This window comes from Glandiceps talaboti, chromosome 3, assembly GCF_964340395.1.
Source record: "Glandiceps talaboti chromosome 3, keGlaTala1.1, whole genome shotgun sequence".
In the NCBI taxonomy this organism is placed as follows: Eukaryota; Metazoa; Hemichordata; class Enteropneusta; family Spengelidae; genus Glandiceps; species Glandiceps talaboti.
In genome coordinates this window covers 29,073,896-29,092,767 of record NC_135551.1, presented here as the reverse complement: position 1 = coordinate 29,092,767, position 18,872 = coordinate 29,073,896, and the positions used below count along the sequence as shown (strand labels likewise).

At 36.3% G+C, this 18,872-nt stretch overlaps 2 protein-coding genes across 6 annotated transcripts in view; one reads left to right on the top strand and one right to left on the bottom strand.

Annotated features, from left to right (window-relative positions):
- Positions 1–641: 641 nt before the first annotated feature.
- LOC144453914 (uncharacterized) lies at positions 642–16,458 on the bottom strand. 5 transcript variants are annotated; one of them, XM_078145267.1, is made up of 14 exons: positions 15,837–16,458; positions 14,650–14,739; positions 14,020–14,142; positions 12,615–12,785; positions 11,872–11,972; positions 11,430–11,588; positions 8,807–9,040; positions 8,733–8,738; positions 7,873–8,010; positions 7,156–7,396; positions 6,444–6,721; positions 4,595–5,489; positions 3,827–3,934; positions 642–3,236 (listed from the first exon to the last, which is right to left on the bottom strand). In XM_078145267.1, exons 1-14 carry the CDS (start codon positions 15,858–15,860, stop codon positions 3,129–3,131), a joined length of 2,676 nt encoding a protein of 891 aa, XP_078001393.1. In that variant the 5' UTR covers positions 15,861–16,458; the 3' UTR covers positions 642–3,128. The 5 variants fall into 5 exon arrangements, with proteins under 5 accessions (XP_078001393.1, XP_078001392.1, XP_078001394.1 ...); XM_078145266.1 differs by lacking the exon at positions 8,733–8,738 and having other exon boundaries at positions 4,595–5,495; positions 6,444–6,724; positions 7,156–7,399; XM_078145268.1 differs by lacking the exons at positions 8,733–8,738; positions 14,650–14,739; positions 15,837–16,458 and adding an exon at positions 13,406–13,436 and having other exon boundaries at positions 4,595–5,495; positions 6,444–6,724; positions 7,156–7,399; positions 14,020–14,122.
- Positions 15,927–18,872, top strand: part of LOC144453915 (bifunctional peptidase and (3S)-lysyl hydroxylase JMJD7-like) — a 36,383-nt gene continuing 33,437 nt past the window's right edge. The window contains exon 1 of the mRNA XM_078145272.1: positions 15,927–16,669. Within this exon, the coding sequence (XP_078001398.1) occupies positions 16,236–16,669 (434 nt within the window). The 5' untranslated portion in view covers positions 15,927–16,235. The remainder of the gene's footprint in view (positions 16,670–18,872) is intronic.

Below are 18,872 nucleotides of genomic sequence, written 5' to 3'. Positions count from 1 at the left end.
GGTACCTGGTACTGGTAGGATACAGGTTGCTATGTGCAGTATTCAATCTTATGGTACATAGGCTGCAATGGATCAAATTCTTGCCAAGAAGTTGAGTAATATACAAAAAGTGTTGTGCCACTTAGGTTCAAGCCATGGGTTGGTACTGTAATTGTAAAGTGCCTTGAGCACACTAAAAAATTAACAGTTACTACATAAACAAGTGAAATAAAAAAATAAAAAAAATAAAAAAAATAATGGTTCTTTTCTGAAACAAAATTTGAATATGCATCCTGAGTACAATCACCCAGCTACTAGTCTTACTGCTAGACCTTGGATGTTCTATCCTCGATAGCGATGTCCGGTTGTGTGTCGTATTGTATCGGAAGAACATCCGAGGTCTAGCAGCTAGACTACCCAAGTTACTTGCATGTATTCTAAGACTAAGCATCATCTTAAAAAAATCTTGATAAAATTTAAATTTTTATGGTAGCAGTACTGATATCATACACAAACCATACCTTATCAAATAAGCATGTCATTTTGTAACACACCACAACACAACACAACACAAAAACTAGGCATCTATCAAGCGAATGCTTTAATCACAAAAATCTACATAACTACACTAACTAAAGCACTCTGTTGCGACACAAAGAAAAAACATCCACAATGAAAACTGCAACAAAATATTGAAAAGTTTGGTAACAAGTCTTTTTTTTTATTTTAGAGTTTAAAAAGGTGACAAGCAAATACAGAATACATTGAAAAGGCTGAAGCAAATAATTTTCAAATGTAATATAACTGGTAAATAAGAACTAAATTACACAAGATAACTGTCCAGTACTTGAAATCTCAGTAGAAAATACACACTATGATATTTAATGCATTTAATGCAACAGGTCTATCAAGCAATGATGTTGTCATTGTCAGATACTCCAGAAATCAGGCTATAGGCAAACTCAGACAAATGCAAACTAAAACTATTGTTGTCACATGTGGTAGATTGCACAAGAGACATAGGGTCCATGATTGTACAAGTACCTAGGTCATGTAGATATTATCACACTGTTATCAAGACACTTTTAAAACTGAATGAGGTTGAATGTGTGGCTAATAGTTGTTGCCAGAAACAACACCTACAGTGAGTGTAATTACATCCACTGATGTTTAATATCAACATCTTGCAACAATACTTTTAGTTTGTGTCTATCTTAGTTAGCTGATAGCTAGATTTCCGCAGTAGTAATTTGTCAATGGGCTGTGTGTACTACAGGTTGTATTGTGGTTCCTCTCCATGGTTAGTCTAGTCAACAATCGGAAATGAAAACAATCTGCTGTGAACAGCATCTACAGAGAATCTAATAGTCAATTTTCCGGTTCCAAGATGCATTGCACGAGGACGTCGCTTGTGTTGTTAGATTTAGTCTTGTTTTGTCTTTATTACATGTGAAATAACATTTTCATCAGGAAATCATGTTAAGACATGTTGACCTCTGTTAATTATGGGTGATTTTATTGAACAAAGACTAAACGCCATCGATGACAAAGTGGGATTTTACAAGTAAACCCTGGGGTAGCGTCATGTGACAACTATTCCACGGAGTAGCATGTGTAAACCCCTCCGCGCATACAGAATACATGGCATTGTATGGAGAGACGTGTAATGCATCACGGAACCGGCAACATGTCTATCAAGCAATGATGTTGTCATTGTCAGTAATAGTTTGAGTTGAAAAAAAAACACTAAAAAGAGAAGAAACATGTACATACAATAAATTGCATGGTATTGGTGAAGTTTACAGCTGTGTTTTGTTTGCAATATGGTGTACAACTGGCATATGGATGTAACCATATCAGGGCAAGAGTATCTACATCTCATACGGGCTAATATCTCAAATCATTCATGCAAAATTATTGTTGATCTAGCAATGTTACCATGGTTACAGAACTGGAGAAATATGTCACATGTCAACTTATTCTATGAACAAAAGAAGCAAAAATCATCGGTACAGAAAATGTTTTTTTTTTGTATTAACCAATTCAACCAAAGAATAAGACTGTCAACAACAAAGTGTCAAATATAATTTTACAACTTGAATAAAATGACAAAAATATCCCTTAACAATAAATTCCGTTTTACATCACACTTTTATTATGTTAGCTAGACTGAATAGGAACCACTTAACAAGTGTATGGTATGTAGTCAATTATTTCAGACTGGAGTAAATTTCATGCTAAAACTGGTTGAGTATAAGAGAACTGCTGATACCTACAGGCTACTACTAACACATGTTAATCACTTTACTGTTTGGGTTGACTTGCCTAGAAGGTGATGACAGCTTGCAAGCAAAACTGGTGACATTACAATGCATCTTAGAACTTGGACTCTTCTTTTAGGGCAGTTTTTATGTTCTCCCAGAGAATGTTTCATTTTTCAATTTGTTCACAAAAAACAACAACCTAATCATGCTAACAAACATCAAATCACATTGCCCTACATGCTATCCAAGGTACACTACTGAAACTGGTACACGAAGCTATGCCAGAGTTGTAGAGAAATGTAGAGTTCTCTATGAACAAGGGTTTTGTGGGAATGGCTTATGTGACACATGACCTGTTATGTGGCACATTGTCTATTACATGTCACATGACCTGTTATGTGGGACATGACCTTCTATGTGGTACATTGCCTATTTTGTGGGCTATTGAGACTCAGCCTATTATGTGGGAATGGGCTATATGTGGGATATTGGCTGTTGTGTCACATTGCCTATTAGTATTATGTGGGTATGTGAGAAACAGCCATTATGTGGGACATTCCCTGCACAATGAAATTGCATATTTGGGGGGGGGGGGGGGGGGGGGAGCTTTAAAGGAAAAGGCCTATTTCTGGAAATAAAAATACATTTTAATACAGTTCTATTTCTGATTAGTACGCAATCATTTAGTTATTTTTAATGACTTTCACAATGAAAGTCAACCCACTTTTTAAACTCATTTCTGGGTAAATCCTGACAAAATGCAGGCATTATAACAGTACTCTTTATTCTGAATGAATACAGTTCACAGACCTATTGACACAGAGTCCTCAAAGTAAAATACCAGATGTAAGTCAAAATTGAAATATTAAACAAAAGAGTACAATTCTATGATTTACTACCCGATGATGCTCTGTGCATTGACTTGAGTGCCTTCTCTCGCAACGCTTTTTCCAGATCATCTAAGTTCGATTCTCCAGCATCACTATCAATGTCCTGCCAAATGAAATATTTGAAACAAGTCAGAAATGATAGCCACATGACAAAAGGTGCCATGATTCATGCTAAACCACAAATATTGACAAAAATTGAAAAGTACACAAAACAAGACTAATTTACATATAATCAATCACTTGGCAATAAAAAAGAACAACTCAATAGCAAAGCAAATTCTTACAGATTCACAGTATTAAAGTTCTTCAAGTTAACAGATGAAGTATCAATCACAACTAAAAATCGATTTCATAACAAGGTATTTTCTATTATAAAATAAAACACTTCTGGGTTATCACAATCAAGTAGTGTGAAATTCTTACATTTCAGTATTAACCCAATTTTACTTGCAAAGAGAAGACTACAGGAAAAAAAAGATAAATGTTACTGCATGTATAAGCAGTAACTTATTTACTGGTTTCTTTTGGGTTTTTTTGGTTGCTTGTTTGTTTGTTGTTTTGTCTTTTTTTTGGTGGTGGGGGATATTCCAATTTAAAGTGCTTGCACACTATGGCAGAATATCAAGTACATGCTCCAAGAAATCAAATTGTTAGTTTTTCTGAATGATTTGTCTCCTCTTCAAGACTGCATACCTCTGTAACTTCTTGATCCTTCTTCTTTTTGTGTTTCTTATGTTTCTTGTGCTTCTTATGTTTCTTGTGTTTCTTTTTCTCCTTTTTCTTGGTTTCTGCTTCTGATCCCTAAAACAGAAAGGACAGTATGTATTAGTATTACTCCTTGTGATCTTAACATTTTTAATCAACGAATTTTTAGTCAAGAAATCAAATGGCTTACTAGTAAGTTGCATACCTGAACGAGTCAATTTTCTATTTTTTGTAAGTGATACACCTACTCTTTCTCCTAGATTGTTAAATCATAGCATCTATGTACTACTAAAAAATGGTACTTGGTACAAATGCATATAAATCCATTGATACTATGAGTTCATACTTCCCATTCTATCAGTGATTATCCTGTATGTCAAGGAAGTAATTAGCTTCCACACCTGATATAAAATATCTAGACAATATATCCAAACATAAAGTCTATGACCCCTGCTGCCTATGGGTAATATGTTACATCCACTAGGGTAGGTAGTACAAACTGATCTAGTTAAAAAAGAGCTTTATGTGGGGGCAGCCCCCCCCCCCCCACACACACACACACATTTATGATTTATGGTGAAATAAATACACATATAGAAATCTATTAAAGATGTACTCGTCTCCATTTGCAGTTCTGTTTTCTAACTTCAAGGAAGAGGAAAGAATTCTTAAATAGATGTATATACTGAAACTTTCACAGACTGTAACAAGAACATAATGTGAAATAGTATAGTTGTGCACAGTCTATTTCCTTACCTCTGGAGACCGACTTTTAGACTTTCGTTTCTCTTTTTCTTTCTTGACTTTCACTGGGGGTGGTTCTGGTGTTCCTGAGCTTGATGATGATCTAGATCTCTTGATTTTACCACTTTTAGCATCTCCACTGGCATTATTCCTCTGTCGTACATCGTCTGGACTCTCTGATTTGTGTCGCCTACTCGGTGAGGGTGATGATGCTCGATGAGATTTCCTATCACGAGGTGACTTCTCAGATTCTTTCACTGAGCTTGAAGTTGGTCTGTGTCTTTTCTCAGGTGATGGTGAACTCTCAGAGCTATGTCGTTTCTTCCGTTCTGGAGTACGACTGTGCCTTTTTTTTGGTGGACTTGGACTTCTCCTTCTTTTGACTGGAGACGGGCTAGACGGCCTTCTTATTCTGAGTCTCTGAGGTGATGGGCTACGTCTCCTCCTTTCATTACTTTGTCTTCTAACAGGCGACCGACTAATGTCCCTTGCTTTGGATTTATCTTTCTTTTTAACTGGTGAAGGACTACGGTCACTGTCAGATGCACTATCACTGCCTGATGACACACTTCTTTTTCTGTCTCGGACATTACCACGTCGCCGTCTTTCCTCGTGCCGATCTACAGACCTACTGCGCCGTCTTCTCTCAGGAGTTCTACTTCTTCGTCTATTCGGTGGTGATCTTCGCCGGATGGGAGAATGTCTTCGAGGACTCGGACTACGTGGAGGACTCCTGCGACGCCTTTGGTCAGGTGACCTAGAATTCCTACGACGACGCCTGTCAGGGGAAAATGATCTCCTGGGAAACCTTTTGTAAGGAATAAACGGCCTTCTCTGTGGTGATCTGTAGTACTTCCTTGGAGAGGGGCTATATCTTCCTCTTCTTGGGGATGGGGAACGAGAATGTCTCCTCCTATAGGACAAAATGACAACCATATATTTCTAAGTTTACAAAGTCTACATTGCAATAAGAATTCAGGGGAGAGTTGAAACACAAGTTTCAGCATGTCATCTCAACTTCATTGGTAGTAATACAAGTATAAGGGCCATCTTGTTTATTTTCACACTTTGATAATAACAATATGCAAGTCTTATTGGGATATCTTTCAATCCCAGGGTCTCACATTAGTGTATCTTATCAGCCATAAAGATAACCAGGGTTCCAAATAACGAAAAATATTTTCTTGCACACAGGACGAGTAGAAATTAAAAAACACTTGTCCAAATCAGAAAGTACATGTCCACAAAGTTAACATTTTTTGTAAACTTTATTGAGGCGTCACTTTTTCTGATCAGTTTTTGTTACCAAGCAAGTAAATTCTGAATTCAATAATTCTGAATGTTTTGACTCGTATATTTTTTTTTATTAGAACTGCAGAACGAATGACATAGATGATTAGGGTATAAATTCCATATTTTGTGTTCAACATTGCTTGTGTGTCTGTAGTATTATACCAATGAGATGTTAACTGTTCAGAAGGACATGTATCATCACTCTAATGTCTAGATGGTGAATCACATGTTATCATCACTACAGCCTAGATTGTTATTATCACCTCCCATAAAACCTGGCTGAGTAAACCCAGGAAATCTAAGCAGACTAATAATTTGTATACTTCCATTCATATGTTAAACTATCACTTATACTATATTCAAAGCATTTCGGTATCAAAAAAGCCATCATTAACTTAACATTTTAATATCAAAACCTTTAATGTTAAGGAGGGGTTCACCCAGACCTAGCCTGTTAACAAAGACCATGCAAGTTTCTATTGGTCTACATAGCACAATGTTAAACTTTTCTAACACAGATGATCATACATATGGTTTCTCAGACAGCATTGTGGTCACTTTGACTTACCGATGTCTCTCTGGTGTATAACTCCTTCTCCTTTTCCGTAATACAGGTGATGGTGACCTGTCACTGGACGATGTAGAATCTCGCCTCTTCCTTGACGACTTTTTAGCAACATCATCACCAGAGTCTGAATCTGAGGAGGAAGTCTCTGAATGCTTTCTGTAATGTCTTTGAGGATACCGACTGGCTGCTTTCTGAGGAGACTTTCGTTGTTTTTCATCCACACTTGTCTTCTTCGTATCGTCACCAGATGCTTTATCATCATCAGAGGCATCATCTTCCTTCTGTTCAGAAAACAATCATCATTTTATACCAATCCAGCAATGGTTTGTTGTGGCATAAATATCAACATTGTGAACATCAAGGAAATGTGAATCTATGAATTTTCACCAGGTAATAGGATTTGTGGCTTACATTGACCAAAGACTAGTGTTGTTGGAAAGACTAGAAATTTAAAACAGGGACTTTTCCATACGGACTCAAACAATTCATTTTTACTGGGAACATTAGGTAAATTGGAACTCTGGCAAATATTACCTAGATTTACCTTCTTTTGAAAAAAATTGCTGTTCATATCATTACAACCATCACCATTCCACTATGCATTCCCCTTATGTCATGCCTGTTCTTGAAATTACAAAAAAATACTACAAATCCCAACATCAGATGTTTGTTTAAAACTAGGGGAACAGACATATTCATAACAATACTTTACCTTGATGTCTTTCTGTCTTTCTACTTTTTGTTTATAATGAGCTGGTGGTGGTGATGCAGATGATGTTTTTCCAGTCACAGCTTTCCTATCGGGACTGTTAGACTCCTTCTTTATCCTGGCCTTCGGTGATGAAGACCTATGTTTCTCTTGTTTTGGTGATCTTGACCTTGATTTTGAGCTGTCTGAAGATGAAGAACGGCTCCTTGATCGTGATGATTCAGGAGTCCTGGTTCTTCTCCTCCTTCTACAAAACAAATAAGGATCAAATATTTTTAAAATAACATACAACAGTAAATGATATAAAACTTAGTCTACAGGCTCTCTGTGAGTAAAGAGAGATCTTGAAATTCAGTCACGGACAGCCTCTAAACTATGATAAAACATATAAAGGTTAAATATACGGAAAGATGGACTTGATTTATTTTTTTACAGCAATACTTTTTCAAAAGTCTTTGGGAAGTGGCAAATTATGTTTTAAGCTCTATTATCGTATCCTTAAACAACCTTGTGCATTCTGACAAAAACAATACAGTAATTGAATGACTTGAAGTTTCCCTTTATCCTATGAAATTTAAATGTTTTTAATATAATTAGTATTGAAAGACATTTTTTTCTTGTAGCACTATATGACATCAATGATCAGAAACTATGAAATTTAGTGACTCAAAAAGAAACAGGTTTAAAATTATATTAGTGTAGTTTGACGATGTCACCTACCGGCGTGGGGGTGGAGTTGGGGTCCTCCTTCTACCATAGCGTCTCCGTGGTGGTGATCTCCTTGGTGATCGAGTTCGACTTCTGTACCGCCTCCTTGGAGTCCTTGATCTGTCTCTCCTTCTTCTAGGTGATCGTGACCTAAAGAGAAAGTCAAGTTTACAAATATGATATCTTTACTTCAAGAATAGGTGAAGTACTTGGCATGGTGAAAACTGCATGGTGAAAACTGCACAAATTACAGGTCATTGACTACATTTGTACAGCTTTAGCTTTTCTATACCTCTCTACTCTTCAGCTTTTATTTCACAATAATGTCTTGATTTGGCCGAGGAAAATACATTTGGCATGAGGGCCTTGTCACCAAGATAGATATAGCCTGAAAGAGCCAGTCGATGTTTCAGCGTAATATGTTCAACATGGGTAGGGAGTGGTTACATAAGTGGACCAATGACTGGACCTTTCAGACTAAGATGTATACTGACATCTATTATGTCAAGAGTATTTTCCAGCTGAACGGAAAAAACGATATTGGAGAATAATATAATTATACGTGCACAATCTTGTACAATCTTAATTTACAAGTGAAAAAAGGGAAAACTGCGATTATTCTGAATGTTTTGACTTATATTGTTTTTTAGAACTGCAGAACGAATGACAGACGATTAGGGTATAAATTCCATATTTTGTGTTCAACGTTGCTTGTGGGTTGGTAGTATTATACCAATGAGATGTTAACTGTTCAGAAGGACATGTATCATCACTCTAATGTCTAGATGGTGAATCACATGTTATCATCACTACAGCCTAGATTGTTATCATCACCTGCCATGAAACCTGGCTCAGATTACCTGTCCATAAACCTGGTTCTACACATCACCTGATATATACCTTTACAAATCCACATTTTAAACATACAGTTTAACAAATGACCCACCTTGACCTTGATCGTCTTTTCCTGTATCCCCTGCTTCTATCCCTGTCTCTGTCCCTATCTCTATCTCTGTACCGATCTTTTGATCGGCTTCTATGTCTGTCTCTGTGACGATGTTTGTCTCTTGACCCAGACCGACTGCGTGATCGTGACCTTGATCGGCTGGAGTACCTTCTTTTCTTTTGTTTGTCAGGTGATGAATCTTTCTTCTTATCATCACCAGCCCCGTCTTCTTTTCTAGTAACACGAAAATGAATGAATAAGAAATACATGTATAACAATTGAGCTTACATCTGTCACAAGTCAATTTGACACTCCAATGACTCAAAGCAATTTTTGCCCTGCATCAGAGTAAGAGGTTCCCATACCCATTACTATGTGGTGATTTATATGAAAATCCATTTTTCATTCATGTGTGTGTGTGTGTGTGTGTGTGTGTGTGTGTGTGTGTGTGTGCATACCTACCTATGTACATACGTGTGTATTTATGTGTGTGTGTGTGTGTGTATGTATTTATTTTTTATTTAACTGACAATAGTCAGCCTTAGGCAGTCCACACTGGTGACGAACACCTATAAACGTGGACCCCAAAATGTATGTATATGTATGTATGTATGTATGTATGTATGTATGTATGTATGTATGTATGTATGTATGTATGTATGTATGTATGTATGTATGTATGTATGTATGTATGTGTGTGCATGTACATACATTTATGTGTGTGTATGTGTGGTATATATGTGTGTGTGTGTGTGTGTGTGTGTGTGTGTGTGTGTGTGTGTGTGTGTGTGTGTGTGTGTGTACATACTATATGTGTGTTGACAGTTCAGAAGGACAAGGATCATCAATCTGTTGTTCAGAGGGTGAATCACAAAGTTATCATCATAACAGTCACACTTTTGAATAAAATTAGCATTTTGCATCATACATACTTTAACTCTTTCACCACCATTGGCCTCATGGGATTGTTTGTGCTCCACCAGCCCCCTCACTAACATAAAGTGAGAGTGAGTGGTATGCAATCAAATTGATACAAACATCCTTAGAATTGCCCAATCTTTGAAAATTAGGTATCATTTTACTGGAAAATAAATTGTCTATATCATACTTACAAATAAACACATTCAAATATCACATTCACAACTGAAATTTGGGTTAAAATAAGAAAATATTGGTAAAAAAAACCTGTGTTGTTTATTTATTGACATGTCACAAATAAACAAAACATTTATATAACAAACTAAATTCAAAATACCAACATTTATGTTTCTACAAAATTATGTATACTGGTTAAATGGTCAAAATCGGCGAAAATTTGGCAGAAAATGTTATTTTCAGTCGTATTAAATTTGAACGGAAAAAAATAACGGCTCTCTAATCTGATTACGACGCAATTAGTCGGTCCCGCACCGACAATGAAAGGGACAAAAATACCTGAAGTCGTTGCACCAATACCTTCAGAAAAATCACTTTGTGTAATTATATATCATTATTTGACAGAACAACAAAAAATTATCACCAAATTTATGCTCAAAATCAGTAAAAAATGCCCACAAGTTGGTAGTATACGAGTCCAAATCGGGACGCCAAAGTGGCGCTTTTTGCCAACATGCTGTACCCACAAAACCAAATATGCAGTCGGGACTTTGAAGTTACGTTGCGATAATCTGATCCTTCCATTTCCTGCATTGAGTTCACTCAGTCATCTCCTTGTATAAAAAATCGTATTCATAGTCAAAATTGAGTGGAAATTTCTACGAACAGCACCGTTATTTACATTGTAAGTTACGTTAGGGGAGACAGATTTTGCTTCGGCGATGTTGAAATTTGAATTTTACGTTGAAAAACGCACATAAAAAATCCGATTCGTAAAATCGCCCGTATCGTGCATAAATTTCCCTCCACTGACCTTCACACGCTGAGCTAGTACAAATACAAGTCATTACTGAGATGTAACAAAAGAAAATAATCCATTTTATAGCCAAAAATTACAACCAAGACGTTAGTATGGGAGTCAGTACCTGTCACAAGATTGCGTAAATTTGCCGACATTCAAAAATTCAACCGTAAACTGCCGCCGGCAGCTCATACGGACTTAGCGGGAATTTGATGCTTACACACAAGTACAATGTGTTCCCACAGCTAAATACTTGTATTCAATGATGTATTTCGAGTCAAATTCAGTCGAAATATTCAAAGACAGTGACATAATTTATATCGTAGACCATGTTATGAGAGCCGTTAATTATATCCGCCATGTTTAAATTCGATCTTGTGGGCGAAAAACGCACGTAAAATTACGATCGCTCGTCATTTGGATCGTAGCTCTCGATATCGTTCACTATCATACATTCAAAATGGCAGGCAATATAAACAAGGTTAATACGCATGTGTGGAACTAGTTATGGCAGCAAATTTTGCAGCAATTGCTGCCTCTGAACGGTTTTACGGCAAGATAGGTGAATGAACTTTGGCGTCCCGGTATACCGGGTTCTGGTGGGCGCCCTAGCGCGTCCCGGTATACCGGGTACTGGTGGTGAAAGGGTTAAAATCATATATCCTGCTGTGGATAACAGGAGACCACACCTAATGATATCAGCCTTGGAAAACTGTTTGTACTTACTTGGTTTTGTCTTCAGATTTGATTACACCTACAGGTGGTGGCGATTCTGACCCCTTGGTAGCTTTAGTCTTTGGTTTGGTTGTCTCTGAGCCGCTGCTTGATCCCGACCGTGATGACCGACGTGGTGACTTGGACTTGGACCTTGATCTTGACCGACTCCTACAATAAGAAATCAGTGTCATTTTCCACTAGGTAAGACAAACCTTTCAGATAAATCATGCCCTCTAGTGTCAGAGTAGAACAATGACAGAAATCACTGACAAGTCATAGGAAATGCTGCCTAAAACAATTGAAATATGTACATCAAAGTATATAACTCACAGAAGTCATCTATCGGTTTTTAATACCAGTGTCTCCAAATTTTGGCCATTCCTTGCCTCGAAACTACAATCTACAATGTGAATATCTTAAGAAAAACAAAGACCATAATTTTCTTTTTTACCTTTCTTCACCATTCACTTCTTTTTCATCATCTGTACTGCCATCACCCCCTTCTTCTGGTAGATGTTTCTTGAGTCCCTCTTTGATTCTTTCTTGTTCAAGCTACAATCAATGACAAGGATAAACAGTTATGATATCCATGTTACCAAATCTGAAACAACCATTCATGATAAAATAAGTACATTTGCAAACTGACTGAAATTTTTGCAGTTAAGTACTGTAGTTAAGTAAACTCTACTCAAGTATGGAAATAATATGTAGGTAATATTTACAACATGCTAACCATTACTAATATGAGTAATATTAAACTTGTAACTTTAAATTTTTCCAGGTTTTAACCCCCCCCCCCCCCCTGTCAGAGTTCTAAAAAAAAAAACATCATCCAAATCAAATGTTGCATGACCTACTTCAAAACCATCTTTATCAGTAACTATGGACATGGTATACACAAATTCTTACAATTTAATACGCATTACTGTTTGCACTCTGTACAAGTACTGTATAGGAGCTTCTACAGAGCAGAAACAGTTTTCAGTGCATATATGTTCTAAATCCTGATCTCAAAATACAACAGAAACTTGCATCCTTTCCATTTCCATATGATGGGGAGTGCCATCTTTTTCACTTTTGAGGGCAAGCCAGCCCTTCAGAGTTTTTCCCTTTTTCCCCCCGACACGTCTAGTCAACCATGTTCCAATAAAAGTCAGTAACCTTCAAATCTTATTTTAAGACACAAATATTCACCTGTCTCTGTTTTATCTCCTCTTTCTTCTTTTCAAGAAATGCTGCAGGAATTCCTGCAATATTTTCCTGGGCACTCACTAAGAGTTCCCATAATTGGCCCATGAATTCACGGGCATTTTTGCCATTGAGAAAGCCAGTAAGATTGATCTGCATGGTGCGAGGTTCGGGATTCTGTCACAAGATACAAGGGGAAGCAGCCACATTAAGTACATGTGAAACTAACCAGACTTCAGCGTCCACAAATATGATCTCAAACAAGAAAAATTAAATTTACGACAAAAAAGTGTTCCCATGCTAATACAATATTACTACAGAAATATTCTTGTCTTACAAAAAAAAAAGTCTACAATTATAAGGTAGTGAAAATAAAAATGTTGAGTGAAAACTTGTGTAAACAAACATCTTTCATATCCCTTCCCCTAGAAGTAATCTTCTTCACCATCCCTACAAAACTATCACAGTATGTTGTTCACCAAACGCTGTACACTATCTTTGTTTTACATTACCTCTTAGAAATCTGCACAGCCTGAATTGATTTACCAACAGCACAAAACTTTTTTTTTTGCTTAAGAACAAATAAGGCGACATGAATGACTGCCTGCTAGAGGTACTATACAGACCATTTAATGTGGGTAGGTCGGAACGTACTGTTACTGCTGTGTACTGGGTTTAGAACGTTTTGGATGTTGCACCATGTACCGTAACTTGAGGATGAGTTACTGTCGATAGCAAGCTAGGCAAGCTGTAGGGACTGTATATGACCGAGCGCCAGCCACTTTAACTCGACTCACCTTTAAGGCACGATAATATTTTTAGAATTATCTGAATCGTGAGAGATGAAATAGTAAAAATAAGTGGCATGTACTCAATTCTTAAACAGTAATAGGGGCAACAGTGTTTTTCTAAATATAAACTGATCAGCGTTTGCCTTTGCAACCACTATTTAGCAATTGGTTTACATACAACATACTTCGTTCAGTTTTCACTTTTTATCTTGATTTTTTTTCTTGATTTTTTTCCCTAAATATGAAAAAGTTTGTTCAGTTCAATATATAACATCAATACACATAAATACATTACGTAGTCCTCATATCCCACAATGCATTTCATCTTTTTTTTCTGAGACTGAAGGAAATGTTTTCTGGTGACAATCACTAGAACAAGACAAATAATTAACAAATGAATCTCAAATTTCAAGTCCCTAAATTGACAAGATGACTTCTTATACATTGCAGGAGACACAGTACAACAATCACTGTGCAGTGGTCATTCAAGAAAAAAGGTAAACGATTGACAGACTTTGTAAACAAATCTCTGTATTATGACAAATTGTAGACTTGTGACATGTTTATATTGCTATTTGATGGTTGTATAAGGCAAAGGCACACAGAAATGTGATTATTACCTCTGTTTCCAACTGATTACAAATGAACTCAATGACTACGTCATCTTCAAATCCAAGGATATCTGTAATTTTCTGTGTAATCCATGGTTTGATTGTATCCAGATTCACTTTGCTCATGGCAACCTGAAACACATAAGAGGTGAAAATGACTTGTAAATCTACCATCTTGAATTGTGAAATGTTGGAACTTCAGTATTACTGCACTGATAAATATGAATTTATCATTGTTGACAACAATCTCTCCCTCTGTTTGTAACTGTAAACAACCTAGTCTTGGTTATCAATACCCTTGCAGGATGGCTATCCTTCCATCATTCAACTCTAAAATTGGGTATTGCCATAACCACACATAATCTCATGTTCTGTAGCTCCCCACACTATCAAAAATACTAAAAACACCCTCTTCCTCCTCCTGCTTTGTGTGATTCACTGGGGTGAGGGGTGGGATGTTAACACAATCAGCAGAGCATCAACAACAAGTAAGTATTGTGGAATTTTGAAATCAAGAATAAGTTTGTCATACACATATAGCTGTAAACTGTCTATAAATACAAACTCCGTAAATACCAAAATATTTTCCACAGATGCAAAAATTTAAAATGCTGATTCCTTTCTCGTTCTCACACCTACCCGTTTCTCTAAAACCTCGGCAAACTTCATCTGCTTCAACAGTTTCTTGTGTTTGTTGGAAAAACGATTATCCTGCTCAGCACTGGTGCCCTGTAAATGAGGTCAAATATGATTTAATTAAGTTTGTGTTATACTCAGAACATTTATTGAAAGCAATTGCAGCACAAAGATGATGTATGCATTATGCACAGTTTCTGTTAATAAGTGTTTTACAAGTTTTATATTACCTCCACAAGGTATTTAATCTTCATTGAATTCATAAGTAGTTACTTTTTGTGAAAATATTTCTGGTGAACTGACTGGAGGGCAATATTTCATGTTGCACTTTAATGTTTACAGGAGTGTAATATTGTTCAAATCTCTAGACTCTGGTTCACCCATGTACAAATTCATTTCTTTCATTCATTTGTGATAAGACAGTATTATGCATATCAATAGATTGTAACCAATGAATGGATACAAAATGCTTAGAAGTTGAATGGTCAAAATGTATCAGAAAGTGAATCGGAAATCACCAGAATGAAAAACCAAACCGTCATATTTCACAATGAAACGGTACTGTTTTTGAGTACAATACAAACTCTGAGAAAGGCGTAGGGAAAATGCCGTTTCATTATGCTGCTCATCGACAGAATACTGAATCAAAATGAAATATTTGAGGACATAAAAATCTTGTCCAAATATCGTATTTAATTTGTAGTGGTGCTAGCACTAGCAATTCAGTATATTATTACACGTATAACATACGTCAGCGTGGCTGTGCCCCCCCCCCCCCCCCCCCACCAAAAAGAAAGAAAGAAAAAGCTAGCAGTGGCAGTGGCACCAGAAGAAACCCTACAAGTATAGTGTGGAATATATCTCAAGAAAGTAACGGCGTTGGACTGCTAAAACTTGTAAAACTACTGTATAAATTAAGCCTAGCTACACGTATATTGAAACCAACTAAAACCGTAAACGCTCGAGTTGCAAGCCCCACGCTTTCACACTAATGTATCATGCACGCTTTCCCGCACGATGCATAGCACTGCCGAACTTTAAATCAGCTTCCACACAATGTTTTGGGAATATTGCAACCAGAATTCTTCCTATAAGCACATCAAGCTAGTAATAGATTTGTTTCAGGGCTAATAGAATAGCATAAAACAAAGAGTTGTGATACATATGCTATTTTTCTGTTTGCTACTTACGCGGAAGAAACCTGCGTCCGCCATTTTCTGCCTTTCTTCATCCGGGTATTATTATATGCATTCAGATTGTCGGCGAGGGCGCACTGATGATCCTACTTTACGAAAACTTTTCTTGACGAGGAGTACGAGGAAGGAATGTAAACAATTGTATACTATCGTAGAACGTACACTCCCGGATATACACACGTATGTGTTTGTTCTCTCGTACGGACACGCATTTGTTCGCTACTTCTACTTCCGTGTTTGAAGCTCTGCACGTACTGTTGTGTCAAAGTCTTACCAGCAATTTCTCACCGTCAGACATTTCGATAGGGCGGACAGGCTGCAGTGCAAGCAAATAACGTTTTGCTGTCAATTCAAGATAGGTTCGAACGTCGGAACCTCTCCATTTCACTACCCATGGCTGCTTTGAGAGTATTATACCATTCTGTGCTCTTACTTTGCATGTCAAACACTTTTTGTGCGGAGGAAAGTGTCAACGACGATCCAACTTCTTGGCAAGGCCATCTCCAACCTATGGGGGCTGGAAAAACATGGAACCAAGTTGTTACGCTGGATGAATACCCAACACCCCAAGAATTCTTTGTAAAGTACGTCCAACCGTCCATACCTGTTATTTTCAAAGGTGGTGCACAGAACTACCCAGCATTCAAACTTTGGTCGGATGAATTTCTACTCAGTCTTCCAGAAACTTCGACAGAAATAGTTGCTATCGAAACTGCGAAAAAAGAAGATCGAAAGAAGCCAGGTTATGATGCCACTTTTGAGAAGTTTTTAAAAACATATAACACCAGTGATATTTATATGGTAGCCACAGCACCGAAATTTTTAAGGTATTTGAACAAATTTAGATTATTCTAAATGTCTTTTGAATATGTACCACCACCATCACACTGACCACCACCTCTGTTGTTGTCGTCATCATCACCATCATCATCACCACCACCACCACCACTGTTGTCGTTGTCACCCCCGTTATCATCATTCTCACCACCACCACCACCACCACCATCATCACCATCATCATCATCATCCACAGCATCATCACCACCACCACCACCACCACCACCATTGTCGTCGTTACCATCGCGCTTGTTATCATCATCATCATTATCACCACCACTATCCACCACCACCACCACCACCATCATCCATCTTTTATTCATGTTCAAACCCTGTTACAATTAAAAACTAGAAAAATTACAAGGTAGCAATTAAGGCAAAAGTACACAATTGAAAGTATGGTACTTAATGGGGAAAGGAAAATGTTCTGCATCAAAATAAATGATTGAAACTTATAAATGGTCAATATTTTCATCATCACCATCATCATCATCATCATCATGTTAATGTGGCCATGTGGATAAAAATTGGCTCTTTATGTTTGGGTTTTTTAATTGACAAAACTAACACGTACTACATTTAATTTTCTACTTGTAAAAGTACATATAGCAAGTCCTTGTTTGTAACTCAATAAATTGCAAAAAAATTAAAAGTGTGTAAAATATTTGTTATTGTATGACTATGTCCAAAAACAAACTTGTTTAAACACTTTCTATTTTTTGCAATTTATATTGAGTTACAAACAGTCATGAAATTGATATTATATGTACTTTTACATTGTATTTCCAAGTAGAACTATACATAGTAAGGTTGATTTATGAAGTAAAAATCCATTTGCCATCCATATGGCCACTTTAATGATGTACTACAAGTTATAGACTGTATGTATAGCAACCTTGTACATCCCATCAACATGCTATACCTATATATGTAACGTGTTACTTGTACCATGACATTATTATGGAATAATAATAATAATTATAACGATAATACAAATAAATAATAAACATTAGAGAGTAGGAGAAAAAGATTTCAAATGTAAAGAACAAACCATTAAGGAATAAATAATACAATTTAACATGAATGATTAAAAAAAATATATTTCAAAACAAAAATAATTTAAAAGCAAGTAACATTTTACAGAAGGAAAAAAATAATTTGACAAAAAAACAAAAACTAGAAGAAGAAAAACATAAACCAGTTAACATGACAAGAAAAAACCATCAACAAAAATGGGCACATGTAACATTTAGACTTGCCATATTGATGAGGATTAGGTATTATTTTGGATTTTCAATTTCTAAAACAATGTTTTTATGGTTTCCTACTTGAAGAAATCAATGTGAAACAACATAAACCACCAAGTTTGTGTTTGTAACTCAATAAATTGCAAATGCATAAAATGTTTGTTATTGTATGTACAAAAACAAACTTTTTACACATATTTTAGCTTTTTGTTATATATTTAGTTACAAACGCAGACTTGATCAATGTTGATTCACATTTATTTTTTCATGTAGGATAAGAATGATAGAATTGTTTTAAAAATTAAAAATCCTGAATAAAATACCAAATCTTTATCCATATGGTCACTTTAAGTTAACATTTGTAGTATCAAGGTGTCAACAATATAATACAACTGCTGACATCAGACCATGGACAAATGGTGGAAAGTAAACAAATGAATTGGATTAATAACACTTTGCACACCATGTTGGAACAGCAGAGACATGTACTACACAGCATGGATAAATAAGAACAGTTTTATGGCTTTATATGAAATGCCAGGGAACTGGAAATTTGTTTGTGAACATGAACTATTATGTAAAATGGCCATAAAACTGTTCTTATCAAATGATGGAATGTAATACAAGTATGTACTTCCAACATGCTGTTCCAAGTGTTATTAATCAATTCTGTTGTTTAATTTCCCTGATTGTACCAGGTTCCGCTTGTCCACGGTCTGATGTCGGCAGTTGTACAAGTATTCACAATAAAGTATTACTATTATATTACCTACTAGTAGCTAATTTCAAGCTACACTGCAGATTCAATTATCAATTGTCCAGTATAGACATACTGTCATCTTCAATTTGTTCCAATGTCACACAATTAGACATTCAGGACCAACAAACCCCAGTAATTGTAGGATCATTTATCTCAAGAGACCCACCACCTTTCTACAATGATAAT

Bases quoted from the DNA above. Each gene is read 5' to 3' on its own strand.
- LOC144453914 (XM_078145266.1), bottom strand. From the start codon at position 15,860: ATGGCGGACGCAGGTTTCTTCCGC. The intron at 11,589-11,871 runs GTAAAAAAGAAA...TTCTTATTGTAG, and splicing joins GAAGTGAATGGTGAAGAAAG to GAGTCGGTCAAGATCAAGGT. The intron at 6,725-7,155 runs GTAAAGTATTGT...TTTTCTGAACAG, and splicing joins AAAGACAGAAAGACATCAAG to AAGGAAGATGATGCCTCTGA.